The sequence below is a fragment of the Sceloporus occidentalis genome, unplaced genomic scaffold (genome assembly GCF_023333645.1).
Source record: "Sceloporus occidentalis isolate IW3139 unplaced genomic scaffold, rSceOcc1.0.p SCAF_4, whole genome shotgun sequence".
In the NCBI taxonomy this organism is placed as follows: domain Eukaryota; kingdom Metazoa; phylum Chordata; class Lepidosauria; order Squamata; family Phrynosomatidae; genus Sceloporus; species Sceloporus occidentalis.
The window spans coordinates 199,626,066-199,641,774 of record NW_028316984.1 but is presented as its reverse complement, the minus strand read 5'-3'; the positions used below and the strand labels follow the sequence as shown (position 1 = coordinate 199,641,774).

The window sequence follows — 15,709 nt, the reverse complement described above, 5'->3', positions numbered from 1 at the left end:
CACCCGGAGCAAACTATCTGCACAGATTTTTAAAATAAAAATACAGACTCCCTCCTTCCCTAAGCCCCAATGACAAAAATACTATCCAACATGGACATGAGTAGCCAGAAAGTATCTACTACCAAGCAAGGAACAAGGAGGAGAAAGAGACATGTGAACAGATTTTGACAACTCTTTTGCTCTTAGTCCAAGCATGTCTGGTGTATCAAATGACACACTTTTCTCCTGTCTGCTTTGCTTGGTTGTTTTAAGCTGACAGGCCTCTGTGTATCAGGGCCATTTTAAAATGAGCAGAACAAGTGTGCATTTTATGGTTTGATCATGCCTTGAGCAGAGATATTGGAAACATCACTTTTTGGGACTTTAAGGGACCAGCATGATCTCGTGGTTTGAGCATTGGACTAGGATATTGAGAGACCAAATCCTGTCTTGGCCATGGAAACCCACTGGGTGAACCTGGACAAGTCACACTCTTTCAGCCTCAGAGGATGGCAATGGCAACCCCTCCCTTAATTAACCTGCTAAGAAAACCCAACGATAGGTTTGCCTTAGGGTCACCATAAGTAGGAAACGACTTGAAGGCACACAGAAACAAACAACAACTCTTAAAAAACCTGGCCACTATGCCGGTTGGGGGATTCTGGGAGTGACAGTCCCCCAAATAAATAAATAAGCTCACAGTTTTCCAAGGTATGTGCTCACAATCATCTGCTGAGCCTCCTGGTAGGGACAGTAGCCTATGCTTAAGCTTCACTTCTAAGTCATTTCAAATTTGGTGCCCTCTTCTTGGCTACCAGAGAACAAACCCTGACTTTTTGCTGTCTTGACATAAAATCCATCTGTCTGGATTTAGCTGATGGAGGTGGGTAATGATCTGATTTGGAGGGGAGGCAAAATTATCTCCCAGGGGTCTTGACAGGGAACCTCTGAGACATCTCTCACATGTCTCCAATTTATCTTAACGCCAAGCCAGCCATGTCCGCAAAGACTGGATGGCACCTCATCTTTTCAAATTGCCCAGCATTAAATCACTGAGCAACATAAAGCTTTCAGCCCCTTTTTCTTACAGACAGGGAGAAGATACCTTTCATTTTCACACATATGAAATTCATTGCAGATTTAGCATCAAATGACATCTCCTCCTCTTTGAGAAAAGGCATTTATTTATGGAAGTTGTCATGTTTGTCAGTCCAAAACTGTCTCAGAGGTCCAATACACACTGCAGAAACAATCCAGTTTGAGACTGTTTTAACTGCCCCTGGCTAAGTGCTAGGGAATCCTGGGAATTATAGTATATTGTGGCACCAGAGCTCTCTGACAGAGAAGGATAAATATCTCACAAATCTACAGTTCTCAGAAGTCTCTAGCAATGGAGCCAGGGTAGTTAAAGTGGTCTCAAACTGGATTATTTCTTCAGCGTGGACTGAACCAGAGGAAAAAATTAAGTCTAGGATTCTTGATCCTGGTACAAGCAGCAGAGGGTGGAAAAGTTACTTTTGGGGGTGACAATTTCCAGAATTCCTCAGTCAGCAGGAGCCATACTAGCTGGGGAATCAGGGGGCTATCCATAAAGAAATAACCTTTTTGGCTCTGACCATAAGATAATCCTAATGCTTCTAGAGGCAGTTGTCACAAAAGAAACATACTGAGAACTTGTGGCAAGTGTCAGTTTCAGGGTGGGGAAGAGCTGCTTGTAATCTCCTCCTAATATTGCTAGTTGCTGTATCTTCTGCCCTGTCTCTGGCTGCACACGCAGTACAGAATAAATGCAGTCTGACACTACTTTGGGGTCGTTCACACTATGTTATAAACTGGTTTGCAAACTGGTTTAAAAGGGGGTTGTTCACACTTACGCCAGTTTTTCCTGACACAAATTCCTGGGGGGGCGGTGGCGGCGGACATTGCAAATTCCCCTTAATCCAGTTTGGAACTGGGAATTTCCCCACGTCTTTTCAAATGAAAGTAGGGAGGGAGAGAGGAAAGTATTGTACTTGATTAGACACTACTCCAACTTCTAGAAGTCATAGAATAGAATCCTAGAATCTTAGAGTTGGAAGACACCACAAGGGCCATCCAGTACAACTCCCTGCCATGCAGGAAATCACAATCAAAGCATCCCTGACAGATGGCCATCCAGCCTCTGCTTAAAGAAGGAAAAGCCCACAGCAGGACAGGGGGGCAACTGTACCCTCTTGCACTCTTTAGCAATCTATACACAGACATGCTACCTGAGTCTGGAGGTGATTTACTGATAACCATTGATGCCTACAGCCTCAATGATTACATCCAATCTCCCTTTAATGACTTCTGAGCTTGCAGCCATAACGGCATCTTGTGGCATTGAGTTCCGCAGTTTAACTCCGTGCCGCACAGAAAGGTGCTCCTACCTTGCTTGCTTCCTTCTTCCATTCTTTTGGGCAGTATTTGTAGAGCTTCTGGGATAATTCCATGTACACATGCTCATTGTCTGCCAAGAGAAAGAACAGGGGAAGGCTGACTGAGACAGCAGGCTAGGCAAAGAGTTCTCTGAAATTCCTTTAAAAACAGTAACAATGACACACTTGCCGACTAAAGCAGCTACATTTTTCAAAGCTGCCTTTATGAATTAGCTTAACTGCCTCTGCTGAGTACAGGGAGAGCAGGAAAGAAGGACTGACTCACACATTCCTCTTCAGGATACTGACATTAAATATATATATGTATTAGCCAAAATCGTATATCAGGGAGACCAAGTGTAACTCACAGAGTAATGTGATGATTATGCATTCATGAACAGCAAGACTGAGCAACTGAATGTGTGGATAAATGTGAACTGCATGACTGCAATGCAGAGGAGACATGCGATGCTCAAAAAAGTTATGTTTTAAACTTTTGTATGTTTTTTGTGTTGATTTTATACTATTTTAACTAGATAAATTAATTTAAAATTCTTATTCTACAGTTTTTAAAAGTGTTTTCATCTTATGAGCTGCCTTGAGTCATGGGAGAAAGATGGCACAGAAATGAAATAAATAAAAAATAAAATAAATGCAGAATGAACATCAGTAAAGCAAACTGGCACCGTGTGCACTATGGGACCACATGTTCAATTCTGCTTCTGCAAACTTCAACTGAATACATACATTACATTACAGCCCCCCTCCCCCAAATACAACCACATGCATGCATGCATGCCTAAGTCACTAATAAGCTGCCAATAATGTTTTATACTTTACTGATTTGTTATTAGCTTGCCAACTTGAAAAAAATTATTAATATGCTAGCTGCAGAAAAAAGAATCCATATTCTGAATGTGAAGATCGCCAGGAGAGAAGGCTAATGAAATGCCTTTGTTCATTTACGGCTATGTGAAATGTTCCATTCTTTAAATAGAATCCTGACATCAGCTTCTTCTTATGTTCATGATTTGATGCTCATGCGCTCAACACCCAGGACAGTGTGATGCTATCCGATCTCCTTTCCACGGGCACAGAATTCCCTTCCCTCTTATTTTTTCAATTCCCTCTACCGTCTATTTTAACAGCAAGACATGGATCATCATGTCTGTCTTCAAAGATGTTAATGTCAACCACAGTTAATGGCACACCAACTTCTAAACTTGGTTCAGAAGGTGGAAGTCTGATTTTTTGGATTCCTATTCCTAGAATCCTCCAGCCAGTATTCAGGCTGGGAGACTCTGGGAGCTATAGTCCAAAAAAGTGACTTTTCCATAAAGTGACCTTTCTGTAGTTGATGGCTACAAATGATGCTTTATGTGAATTATTGTTAGCAAACATGCAGATGCAGCCCCCTCCAAATTTGAAAGAGTGCCCAGTAGAAACTAAGTGGAAAAAGTCACATAATAAGAGAGGCACAAATACAAATAGTGATGAATATAGATGCAAAAGCAATCCCAGTGTAAAGGCAAATCACTCCATTTGGCACTTACTCTGTATGACACTGAGTCCAAAGAGGTGACAGTCCTTCAGTCGCAACAGGTCACACACCTGGACAAGTAACTCGTGGCACAATATTTTAACCTGTAGTATACGGTAGGGGAAAAAGAGCATTATATTCTCCGATTATTTTAGGAACAATTTTTGCAGAGGCAGCATAGTTCAGGTTCAATTACCAAAACAAGCCATGCTTTTTTTAAAAAAACAAACTAATTGAGGTTGGGCTTTTAATACGACACAGTGTTGTTTTTATGTGTTTAAAGGGTTTGTACAACCAGCCCTCCATATCCACAGATTCTTTATCATGGATTCAATCATCCACGGGTAGAAAATATTCCAAAAAAGAAAAATTCCAAAAGCAAACTCCATTTGGCTAAATTTAGTGCTTTCCACAGAATTCAAAGAAATAGCTGTGTTAGTCTGTAGAATCAGTATGTAGAGAGATCTTGTAGCTGAGGAAAGCATCTGAGGAAGTAGACTGAAGTCTACGACAGCTCATGATGCCAACTTCTTTCTTTCAGTTAGTCTCAAAGGTGCTACATGATCACTGTACATACTGATTCTACAGCCTAACACGGCTATATCCTTGATTTTGCCATTTTATATATGCCACTGAATTTAATGAGACTGATTATCCATGGATTTTGGTATCCCCGGGTGTCCTGGAACCAAACCTCAGTGGATACCAAGGGCCTACTGTATATAATGTTTAATGCATTTTAATATTTTAAACTTTTAACTCACAATGCTTATTTTTTAAAAATCTTGTACAGTCAGCACTGCATATCCCTGGATTCTACATCCCTGGATTCAACCATCGACAGCATAATAATAATAATAATAATAATAATAAAAAGAGGCAAACCTTTATTTTGAGATTCTATACAAGGGACATCATTTTACTATCCCACTGTATATAAGGGACTTAAGGAGCCATGGATTTTTTTTGGTGGGGGGTGGGTCCTAGAACCAAACCCCAGTGGAGACCAAGGGCTCATTGCATTTATAGTTTGACTTTTGTATGGTTTTTAATTTGTATTGTTTTAAATAGGCTGTTAGCCTCTCCAGGAATCCCAGTATAGGAGAGAGGTGAAATATAAATGTTAAAAATAAATAAATATATATTTTTAAAAAATTGTTCCTCAATTGTATAATTGACTGGGTTTTGTTAAAGCTATTTTCTGTTTTTAACGTATGTCTTAAGTGGCCTTGGGTTCTGCACTGGTAGAAAGCTGGGATATAAAACAAATGAAGGGAGGGAGCGAGAAAGGGAGGTATTGTTCTGGATTAGACACTACCCCAACTTCTAGAAGTTTGAAATAAGTACAGTACTGCAAAGTCTACTTGCTCAAAGACCTTATAATTTATGGACTGCATTAGACGTTGACAACAAGGCTATGTCTCACCTTGCCTGCGTCTGTGTCCCTCTGTTTCATGTTATTCCCAATTAATTCGCCAGTGGATTTCAGCAATAAAGAACCAAAAATTGGGATGGGGGACAAGTATTATTGTTGCTGTGTGCTTTCAAGTCCTTTCCAACTTATGGAAACCTTAAGGTGAGGCTATTGTGGGATTTTCTTGGCAAGGTTTGTTCAGAGAGGGTTTCCCTTTGCTGAGAGTGTGTGTCTTGCCCAAGGTCTCACAATGAGTTTCTAGGGCTCAGCAGGGATTTAAACACTGGTCTCCAGAGTTGTCATCCAATGCTCAAACCACTACACTACATTGTCTCGGACAAGTATATATTTTGCATTTAAAAAGCACTGCACTCCCAGGAGTCTCCTTCTAAATGTTAACAGTGTGACTACAAATTTGGCAGCATGAAAACAGCAAAGTTTGGCTTGGAAGAAGGCAATGTGTCCCCTCTACTTTCAGTGGTCCCACCTCTGGGGTACATGGATTATGCAAATGCTTTTCATCAGTCCACTAGTATTCTGTTTAGCAGAAGTCATGGTCATCCATGTATTTCTATTGCATAGACAGTGAAGAACATCTGACAAGAAGAGAAACAAATCACTGGAAATGTGGTTCTGGAGAAGAATTCTGTGGAAAAACCATGGACTGCCAGAAAGACAAATAAATGGGTGAACGCTGAAATGACTAAACCGAGAGTGTCATATTTTGGATTTATCATGAGAAAACCTGACTCATTGGAAAATCTGATAATGCTTGGTAAAGTAAAAGGCAGTAGGAAAAGAAGGAGACCACATTACAGATGGAATGCCCTGGCTATGCAAGGCCTGAGGTCCTGAAGGTAACTTAGGGCCTGTACAAACAGGCCAAAATAAAGCTGCTTCGAGTTACTTTGGAAGTATGCTATTTAAATGATGTATGCGTCCTAAGAGGCCAGATGTCGTTCCAAAGCCACACTCTAGTCCTAAGGACTGAACCACAGCTTTGAAACAGCTTCTGGCCTCTTAGGACACATGCATCATTTAAATAGCATACCTCCAAAGCAACCTGAAGCAGGTTTATTTTGACCTGTCTATACGGGCCCTTATTCACTGGGTGGCCATAAGTTGAAGCTGACCTGACAGCAATTAACAATTACAATCTAAAGGAGGACTGAGAAACTTTGAACTGAATATTTAAAAAGTTTTCTTCCATTTACTTAGTTTATGAATAAAAAGCCACCAATCTTGGAAGACTTTATGATCAGAGAAACCATTATCTGTCAGTTACAAACTGACTCAGAGGATGGTTGTGACTTGTGATGGCTCTGGTGTGGTGTGGGCCACAAAATAGTGCTGGGAACTGCAATAGTTCACTGTGGCCATGGCTGATTTAAAGTGCAGTTCTGTCTTGTGTTTTCCAAAAAAATCACAAAATTTGATATGCTGCAGCTCTCTCTCTCTCTCTCTCTCTCGACCTTTCTGTTCATCTGTGTGCATGTATTTAAAGTAAGTTTCTAGTCCTTATCTTTTTTAACGTGGATTTTGCAGAATTCCAATAAGGCAGACAAGGCACAGAGTGCAATAAATGTTAAATCATGCATTGCTTAGTTCTGTATAAATGTAATGAAAAGCTCAAACCCCAACTATGTACCTCACAATCAAGAAAATGTCTAATCAAAGACCCCTTATGAAGATTTTGGAGAAGAAAAATCAGAGCACAAGATCTAAAAAGTCTCTAGCAGACATCCTACCTATGGAATGAGTATCATAAATCTTTGAATGCTGAGTTATGCATTGATTGTGCTATGCAACCCTTCTGCTAAATGGCAAAATTATGAAACAGCAAAGGTGCAACCAAACTCCCAATGAAAAGTGTATGCATGAATAAAGTGCATGTTCATCCATGTGCAATGCACATTCATCTTCAATGGTTCCACAAGTGCAACTCTACTTCCACAACCTTGAATTGGATGTGGGCATTCTACACTGGATAAAAATGTCCAATTGTTTCAAGGAAGAAACTTATTTTATATATTAATTCAACCTAAATAAATATATCTATTTGTTTATAGACTCTAGGATCATAGACTCATAGAGTTGGAGGAGAGCCCAAGGGCCATCCAGTACAACCCTCTGCCATGCAGGAACTCTCAATCAAAGCATTCCCAACAGATGGCCATCCAGCCTCTATTTAAAGACCACCAGACTCCATCACACTCCAAGCGAGTTTTTATTTATTTATTTATTTATTTATTTATTTATCTATCTATCTATCTATCTATCTTTCTAAACCTTGCTCCTAACATGGGACCCAAGGCAACTTTTTAAAACAAAGTGGAACTCAATGCCTGATGATGAAACATCTGGGGGAAGGAATGATTATATTAGCCATCTATAGCACCAACAATTTAAAGCAGTACAAAATTGTTTTTAAAATGGAAACAACAAAGATAAAAGTGCAACACACACAGAAGCCAAAAAAAAACCTTGATGCATAAGTAATCAGTCACCTGGTGCCCATACAACCAAAAGATTCCTGCTGGTAGAACAAGAGGAAAGAGGCAAGCAGTGTAGTGAGGTGGGCCTCTGCCACCAGGAAGATGGGTTTTAAGAGTCCTTAGTAGCATCATGGCCAAGCATCCAGTTGTGTGAAAGTGTTAATTTGTATCAGTGACTTTGTTGGATACTTTTCGCATTCACTTTGCAAACTGAACCTAGGAAGATACGTAGTCGGAGTATTAACTGGGGAAGTGAATTTTCCTCTTGCTGCTAACCTGCTTACACTCTTCCCATTGCTATGGGAGGGGGAGATAGGTCACACTTGTGAACTTTTTATTTCTTTGCTTCTACGTAACCCATGGAAGTCCACCTTCCATTGGCTTCATATGCGTGAGTGTGGGGGAGGATGGATGGTTGCATGCCAGCCCAAAGGCTCCTGATATGTCCAGATATGTGGACTTTGGTTACTGGCTGAGGATAGACTTGGGGCCCAATTCTACTTTTGGCGGTGATGGGATGCTGAATCCCACCAGTGAAAGCAGTGGCATGCTTCTCTGCTGTGTGTCATCTTCTGTATCATTTCATAGATTTTTAAGAGTTGGAAGAGACACCAAGGGCAATCCAGTCTAACCCCCTGCTGTGCAGTGATACACAACTAAGACATGCCTGAAGGATGCCAACTCTTTTTAGAGAACCCCAAAGATGGAGAGTCCACCACACTCTGAGGCAGGCTATTCCACTGCTGAACAGCTCTTACAGTAAAGTAGTAGTAGTAATAGTCCTTCCTAATGTTTAGGTGGAATCTCTTTTCTTGTAATTTGAATTCAATGCTCTGTGACCTAGTCACTAGAGCAGCAGAAGACAAGCTTGATCCATGTTCTACATCCTCCAAATATTTAAAGATGACTATTACATCACCTGAGAGCCAGTATGATATAGTGGTTTGAGCACTGGAACAGGAATCTGGAGATCAGGCTTTGAATCCCCACTTGGCCATAGAAACTCCATGGGTGAACTTGGGCAAGTCACAATCTCTCAGCCTTGAAGGATAGCAATGGCAAATCCCCTCTCAAGTAATGTGCCAAGAAAACCCTGTGATAGTTCAGTTGAGGGTTGCAACGAGTAAGAAAATATCTTGAAGGCAAACAACACCATCTCAGTCTTTTCTTCTCCAAGTTAAATAGATCCAGCTCCCTAAGCTATTCAGTAGCAAAAGCTTTATTGAAGTAATGTATGTGTCAGTAAGTGCATCTACATTGTAGAAGTAAATAACTTTGGCACCACTTTAACTGTCATGGTTCCATCTTACAGCATCTTGGGATTTGTAGTTTGGTGAGGCACCAGCAGTCTTAGGCAGAGAAGACTAAAGACTTTGTAAAACTTCAGACACCAGGATTCCACAGAATGGAGCTACAGCACTTAAGGTGGTGTTAACTGCATTATTTCTACAATGCCAGTGCTTGGCACTGAAAGAACCTCTTGGAGAGGCCTGGAGCTACATAAAGTGCTGGCACCAGAGAGCCAGTCTATCATATGGGAAGGAAGTCATAGATTCATAGAGTTGGAAGAGACCTCAAGGGCTATCCAGTTCAATCCCATTCTGCCATACAGGAAGTCCACAGTCTGGGAGCAGTCACCAAGAAAGCTCTGCTCTGTGTTCTCATCAGATGGCCCTGTGACAACAGTGGGAGTAGGAGTCAACCTTCTCCCAAGGATTTTAAGAGATCTAGTCTTTCATCAGCATGCATAGTATGCCAACAGGAATTCAGTTTCCATCTGCAACCAGTCCCTGGGAAAGAAAGTACCCTCTTGGGGTTCCACCAGACTTACATTGATGATGATGTTGAGGGAATCATCATTTGGGAGGAAAATGCAAACGCTGCGTCGGTCCTGCATGACTCTGTTATTGTGGAAGTTCAATTTGTTCATTGTGTTCCGGGCTCTCCCCGTGGATCTGTGTGTGAGTCGCTCCAAGACCAGGTAGAAATGTCAGGATAAGAGCTTTCAGCAGGCAATGGCTCCTCTCCATCATCCAAGGCACAGTGGGCAGGGCATCCTGGCATTTCTTCCTCTGGGTACCATCTCTGGGAAGAAAAGGAGGCAGAGATATTAAGATGTTATGCACTGCCAGAATAACATGGTCAAACTTCACCAGACAGTTGAAAATGACAATAATGGTGATGATGAATGACAATAATGATGAAGGTAAGACATTTGACAGTGTAGTGTAGCAGTTATAGCAGGGATGGAAACTGTGCAGCCCTCTAGATGTTGAAAGACAGCTCCCAGGATTCCTAACCATTGACTTTGCTGGCTGGGGCTGATGGGAGCCCAGTTCAACAATATCTGGGGAGCCATACAATTCCCACTTTGTGAGGAGGGGTTTTAGAAAATCAGGGAGATTTAATGTATGGCAGGGGGTTGGACTGGATGGCCCTTGTGGTCTCTTCCAACTTTATGATTCTATGAACACTAAATCAATGAAAAAATAGGTTATGAAACAGGGTGGAGGTCAAGACTTTATTTCAACTTTAACAAAAGTACTGTACTTTTTTCTAGTTATAATGGAACCAAGGCCATAACAAAGCATTAGAGACTTAGCAAGTCATTTTATTATGTTTGTATTATTGTGTTTTGTAAATATGTTATTGTTCTTAATGTTGTTAGTGTGTTTTCTATTATTTTTATGTTAAATGTTGGTCTGTCTGAATTTATTATTATAAATATGTTACAAAAAAATAAAAAAGAAATTTGGAGAGATTTAAGTGCCTCACATAGGAAATAAGCTTACTGGGTCACTCACTTTCTCATACTGGTCAACCTCATGGGTTTGCAGTGAAAATAAAGTGAAGAAAAGAACCATGTGAATCATCTTTTGTGCTCACCCACAGGCCGTATGTTCACTGGTTTTGTTTTAGATTTAGAAAGAGCATCTTGACATGGTCTTCCAGTGGTGGTGGAACTGGTGGTGTCAAACCCCATTATTTCTACAGTGTAGATGTACCCAGTGCTTGGCATTGAAAGAACCTCTTGGAGAGGCCTGCAGCTAGACCCAGTTCTGGCAACAGAGAGCCAGTCTATCCTATGGGAGGGAAGTCATAGACCCCACCGCTCTTTATTTTCCTAACTCTACCGTGCCGTGTGCATACAAGTTTTTATTCTATTTTATTATTTTTTTATTCTGGCAGTCTCTGATTTTGCTGCAGAGAACACTGGATTTCTTTTTTTTTTTTAGGGCAATTTTAAATATTTAATTGTTTTAATTTAAATGTTAATGATTGAATTTTAAATGATTATTGTCAGCCATGGCACATGCTTCTATTGAGCGACGAGATATAAATTATAAATAAATAAATCACAAACCATGCCTGCCATCATAGCACCCTTACAGAGCTATGGAGGCAAAAGAATTGGCAGGGCTCAACTTGCAAAGTCTAAAACTGAAAATGGAGCCCAAAGACCAAGGAAAGGATGGAGGAAAGTACCACTATGTGTATTATTTATTAATCTCAACCTTAATCTGAGACTCAAGGTAATTCAGAACAGATTCAAAATGAATGCAAGTAAAAACAGATGCAAATAAAAACCAAGATGAAGTTAGAAGACAAAGACCAAAATCCTGCTTGGTCACTATGCTGGTGTTTACTCTTAAGTTATGTTGGTGGTTATATTTTTTACACACTTGCCTAAAGAGGTATCTAGTATCCCTTTACGCAAACAGTTCCCTATTTGCCTACAGCACAAGGGTCCCATTTAAAGGCTGGTTTAGCATTCCTGCACACAGTCGCACCTTCATGACCCAGAACAGACATCAAAATTGCCACCAGAATGTTGCCCAGAATGTTGCCATTATGTAGAGCAGGGGTAGGCAATCTTTTTGAGCCGGGGGCCGGGTTGCTGTCCCTCAGACAACTGGAGGGCCGAAGCCAAAAAATAAATAATTAAATAATTTTTTAAAAAATTAAATATATAAATAAACCAGGACAAATGTAGGACAAAATTTTCAAATGGAAGATGCTTTTTTAAAAAAAATGGAGGACATGCGGAAAAAATTGCTGATTTTAAAAAAAATGTTAATGTAAATGCATGTTTCTGAGGCTTCTATAGACAATTGCCCCCCAAAGGCCCCGGCGGCAATCGGCAGCAGGACTGGGCTGGGGCCGGTCCCAAGGCCTTGCCGGGCCGCATCCGGCCCGCAGGCCGCAGGTTGCCTACCCCTGATGTAGAGCTTTCACTGCTGGTGTTGAGAGCAAGATCTCAGCTTAAAACTTTAGTTTTAAATAATTATAGCATTAATTTTTTTTTAAAAAAAAATCCACTTGAATAACACATCAAGGGAAAAAAAGTATGGCTCTGTTCTGTTAAGAACTGTTTCTCCATAGCTAAAAGCCTACCTGCATTTTAACTAGGTCCCAGGCAGAAATAAGAATTAAAGGGAATCACAGAGTTGGAAGGGACCCCAAAGGCCACCCAGCCTCAGTTTAAAAGCCTCCAAAGAAGGAGGCTCTCCCACTCTCCAGGGAAGCATCTTCCACTGTCAAACAGCTCTTACTATCAGGATGTTCTCTTTAAGGTCTGGGTGGAATTTCTTTTTCTGTAATTTGAATCCATTGCTCTGGTTACTATTCCCCGGATCTGCAGAAAACAAGTTTGATCCACCAGCAATATGACATTCTAAATATTTGAAAGAGTATTGAAGATGAAGTGAGCTTGTTTTCCGCTGCTCCAGAGACCAGGACACGGAGCAACGGATTCAAGCTACAGGAAAAGAAATCCCACCTAAACATTAGGTAAACACAAAGCTACATGTAAAAAAACTGTTGAGAGGAAAAGAAGACAAAAGGAAGAAGCATTTCTTTATTAGGACATAAAGTTTTAGGAGGCCTTATGACTTGAGCAAAGGCACCAAAATGGTCTCTGCAACATTTGCCCTCGTTGTTTTATTTGTGGCTCTCTGACCAAGCCACAGCCTTTTCTCCAAAAACTCAATAAAGGGATCCACCCAATAAAAATTCCACAGACTTGGACAAGGCCGTTGTTTAAACTGAGGGCTCTTTGTCCTGAGAAACCTTGAAGCCCATCACAGCTTCTATAAAAGCAACCAAATATGCAAAGGAAGCAATAGTCTGGTCCCACAGAGTTGGAGGGGAAAAGTGGTGAGGTGTATTTTAAAATTTTCTGTCAAGATCCTATTGATTTACACTACTGGCACCATGGGCCACAATGTGAGAGGTTTGGCCTTTTCATCGCTTGCACAATAAGGCAACCAGGAGATCAGTTTGCACACAGAAGATGCAGCTCCCGAGTAGATGTCTGCATGCACAACGGCAAGCAGTGGTAATTTTATTTTTATTTATTAAAATATTAAACGAAGGACACCCAGGTGCATACCTAAGACATGAAAAGAGATCCATGGGGCCGAGCTGTTGTTTTTCTCACTAGCCTTATTAGCAATATTGCAAGACAGATCTCTTAAATTTCCTCATCTTTGTCAAAAACTTCAGGCGCAGTGCCTTAGTCCTCTCCTGTTTTCTTTCCCTTTTTTCACCATTCCTCAGATGTCTTGACATCAGGCATCTTCAGATGCCAGCCACAGGTGCTGGTGAAACGTCAGGAAGAAACTCTTCTAGAACATGGTCACATAGCCCGAAAAACCCACAAAAATCTATGGATGCTGGCCATGAAAGCCTTCGACTTCACATAAGAGGGTAGTTGTATGCCAGTTCAGAGGTTGTTCAGCAAGTCAGTAGTCCAGATAAACAAAGCCAGCAAGAGGTGAAACTGAGTCATAAATTGAAGCCGGTCCAAGGTCAATGAAATATACGGAGACTACTGATAGCCACCAAGAAAGGAGGTTGATAGCAACCAGCAGGCAGGGAATGGCGTGGAGATTTATAGGCAGCTGCTGCAAGACCCCAGATGCCTAATTAGGTCAGTGTCTCCTACTTAATAACTACAGGGAGAAGCACAATCTTTCTTTGTCCCCTCCTCGCTAGATGAATGATGACAATTGATCTTCAGCCTCTGCAGCCTCTGATTCAACCTCTGGCTCTTTGACCTCAGATAAAGCCTCAGGAGCTGCAGATTCCTAGCAATCTGCCTCCTCTTCTCTCTCTGAATTGTCTGGTTCTAGCAGTTAAGTTATAACATCTTAGTGTAAAACAATTTATTTTGCACATCTGTTACTTTATCAACAGAGGTTGAAGCTGCCCATCAGCAGCTGTACCTCACTGGTTGAGAGACCTTTCTATCAGTCCTACATCACCACCATTATATTCATTGATATCCCTGCCTTTCTCCCAATAATGTGACTCAAAATGGTTAACAACATCTTTAAAAAACAATATAGATTAATTTATTTCCTAAAACTTCATTAAATATAGAAGTTATTTAAAAAAATAAATGAACAATTTATAAAATCACAGAATCATAGAGTTGGAAGAGACCACAAGGGCCATCCAGTCCAACCCCTGCCATGCAGGAAATCTATCAAAGCATCCCCGGCAGATGGCCATCCAGCCTCTGTAAAACACAAATTAAAGAGCTTTACACTAACCATAAAAACAACAGCTTAAAAGCCTAACCCAGTCAGGTTCTAAAAGCCTGACAGCATAAAAAATGTAACTTGGTGACGGAAGGTGAGCAAGGATGGAGCCATTCCGGCTTTCCTAGGGAGGGAGTCCCAAAGTCTGGGAGCAGCCACTGAGAATGCCCTCTCTCTTGTTTCCACCAAAGGTGCCAGGGAAGATGGTGGGACAGAAAGGAGGAGCTCTCAGAAAGATGGCATCTGCCATCTAAAAGGCAGACCTTGCCTTCCTGAAGGCTTTCTAGATCTGTGCTTCTCAGCACAGCCTATCTGTTGTGGGAAGCCAGCTATGACCCCTAGCACTAAATTTGTGCCCACTGGGTACAACTGTTTCTTTCCTGGAAACTCACCAGGGACTGGCAGCCTGCGTGGCTCGGGGACTGGCACTAATCCAGGGACCACCACTTTGAGCAATGGTGCTCTAGACCTCTTGGTTTTTATATGGTGCCATACCTGAACCCGCAAGGCCTCTTTTAAAATCTGACAACCTCAGCCATTTACCTAAGAGGATGGCAGCCAAAACTGTTTTTGCTGCTCTGTGTTTTTCAGTTCCTTAATCACTCTCAGGCATTCTTGTGACGAACTGCATTCTCATGAGGTTTCACTGCCTAGCATGCAGTTCTCCTCACACTATTCTCTTTCTCTCTCTCTCTCTCTCTCTCTCTCACACACACACACACACACACACACTGGCTGGCATCCTGTTAGCAACACAGGCATGCATAAGTGGTGGAAATGAAGCTGTACATGCAGTAATGTTATGCATTGCAGCTGCACACTGATCACTTTACACTGAAGTTCCATACTGAGCACTGTGACTGTGCACTGCACACTGAGGCTTCACAATGAAGTAGCCCATTGCACATCATAGTTGCATGTTGCAGTTGCACATTTTGCAACGAGGTTGCTTATTATTACTGTTGCATACCAAGTTTGCATACCAAGTACCTTAACTGTGCTTTGCATGCTGTGGTTTCACACTGTGCACTACAACTGCTCATTATACATTGCAGTTGTGTGTTTCACATCAGGACTATCATTGATGTGTTGCACAATGTTGCTATACTGCACGGGGATTGCATATGGCTGATGGAATATAATTCTGCATGCAGATATGTACACTATGCTGAGGTAATGTTGGGTTATTGGAAGATAGGAACAGGATTCAAAAGAACTTTGATAAACTAGACAATGAGCTGAAATTAATAAAATGAAATCCAATTGAGACAAATGCAACATTCTATATTTAGGCCACAAAGACCAACAGCACAGGTATAAGATGGGGGATACATAGCTTA

General features: G+C 41.2%; 1 protein-coding gene across 1 annotated transcript in view; it reads right to left on the bottom strand.

Moving 5' to 3' along the window:
- LOC149315279 (FERM domain-containing protein 6) overlaps positions 1-15,709 on the bottom strand; it is an 86,081-nt gene that overhangs the window by 29,627 nt on the left and 40,745 nt on the right. The window contains exons 2-4 of the mRNA XM_089523637.1: positions 9,656-9,909; positions 3,929-4,019; positions 2,388-2,467 (exon numbers count right to left, since the gene is read on the bottom strand). Coding sequence (XP_089379763.1) covers positions 2,388-2,467; positions 3,929-4,019; positions 9,656-9,754 — 270 coding nt within the window. The 5' untranslated portion in view covers positions 9,755-9,909. The remainder of the gene's footprint in view (positions 1-2,387; positions 2,468-3,928; positions 4,020-9,655; positions 9,910-15,709) is intronic.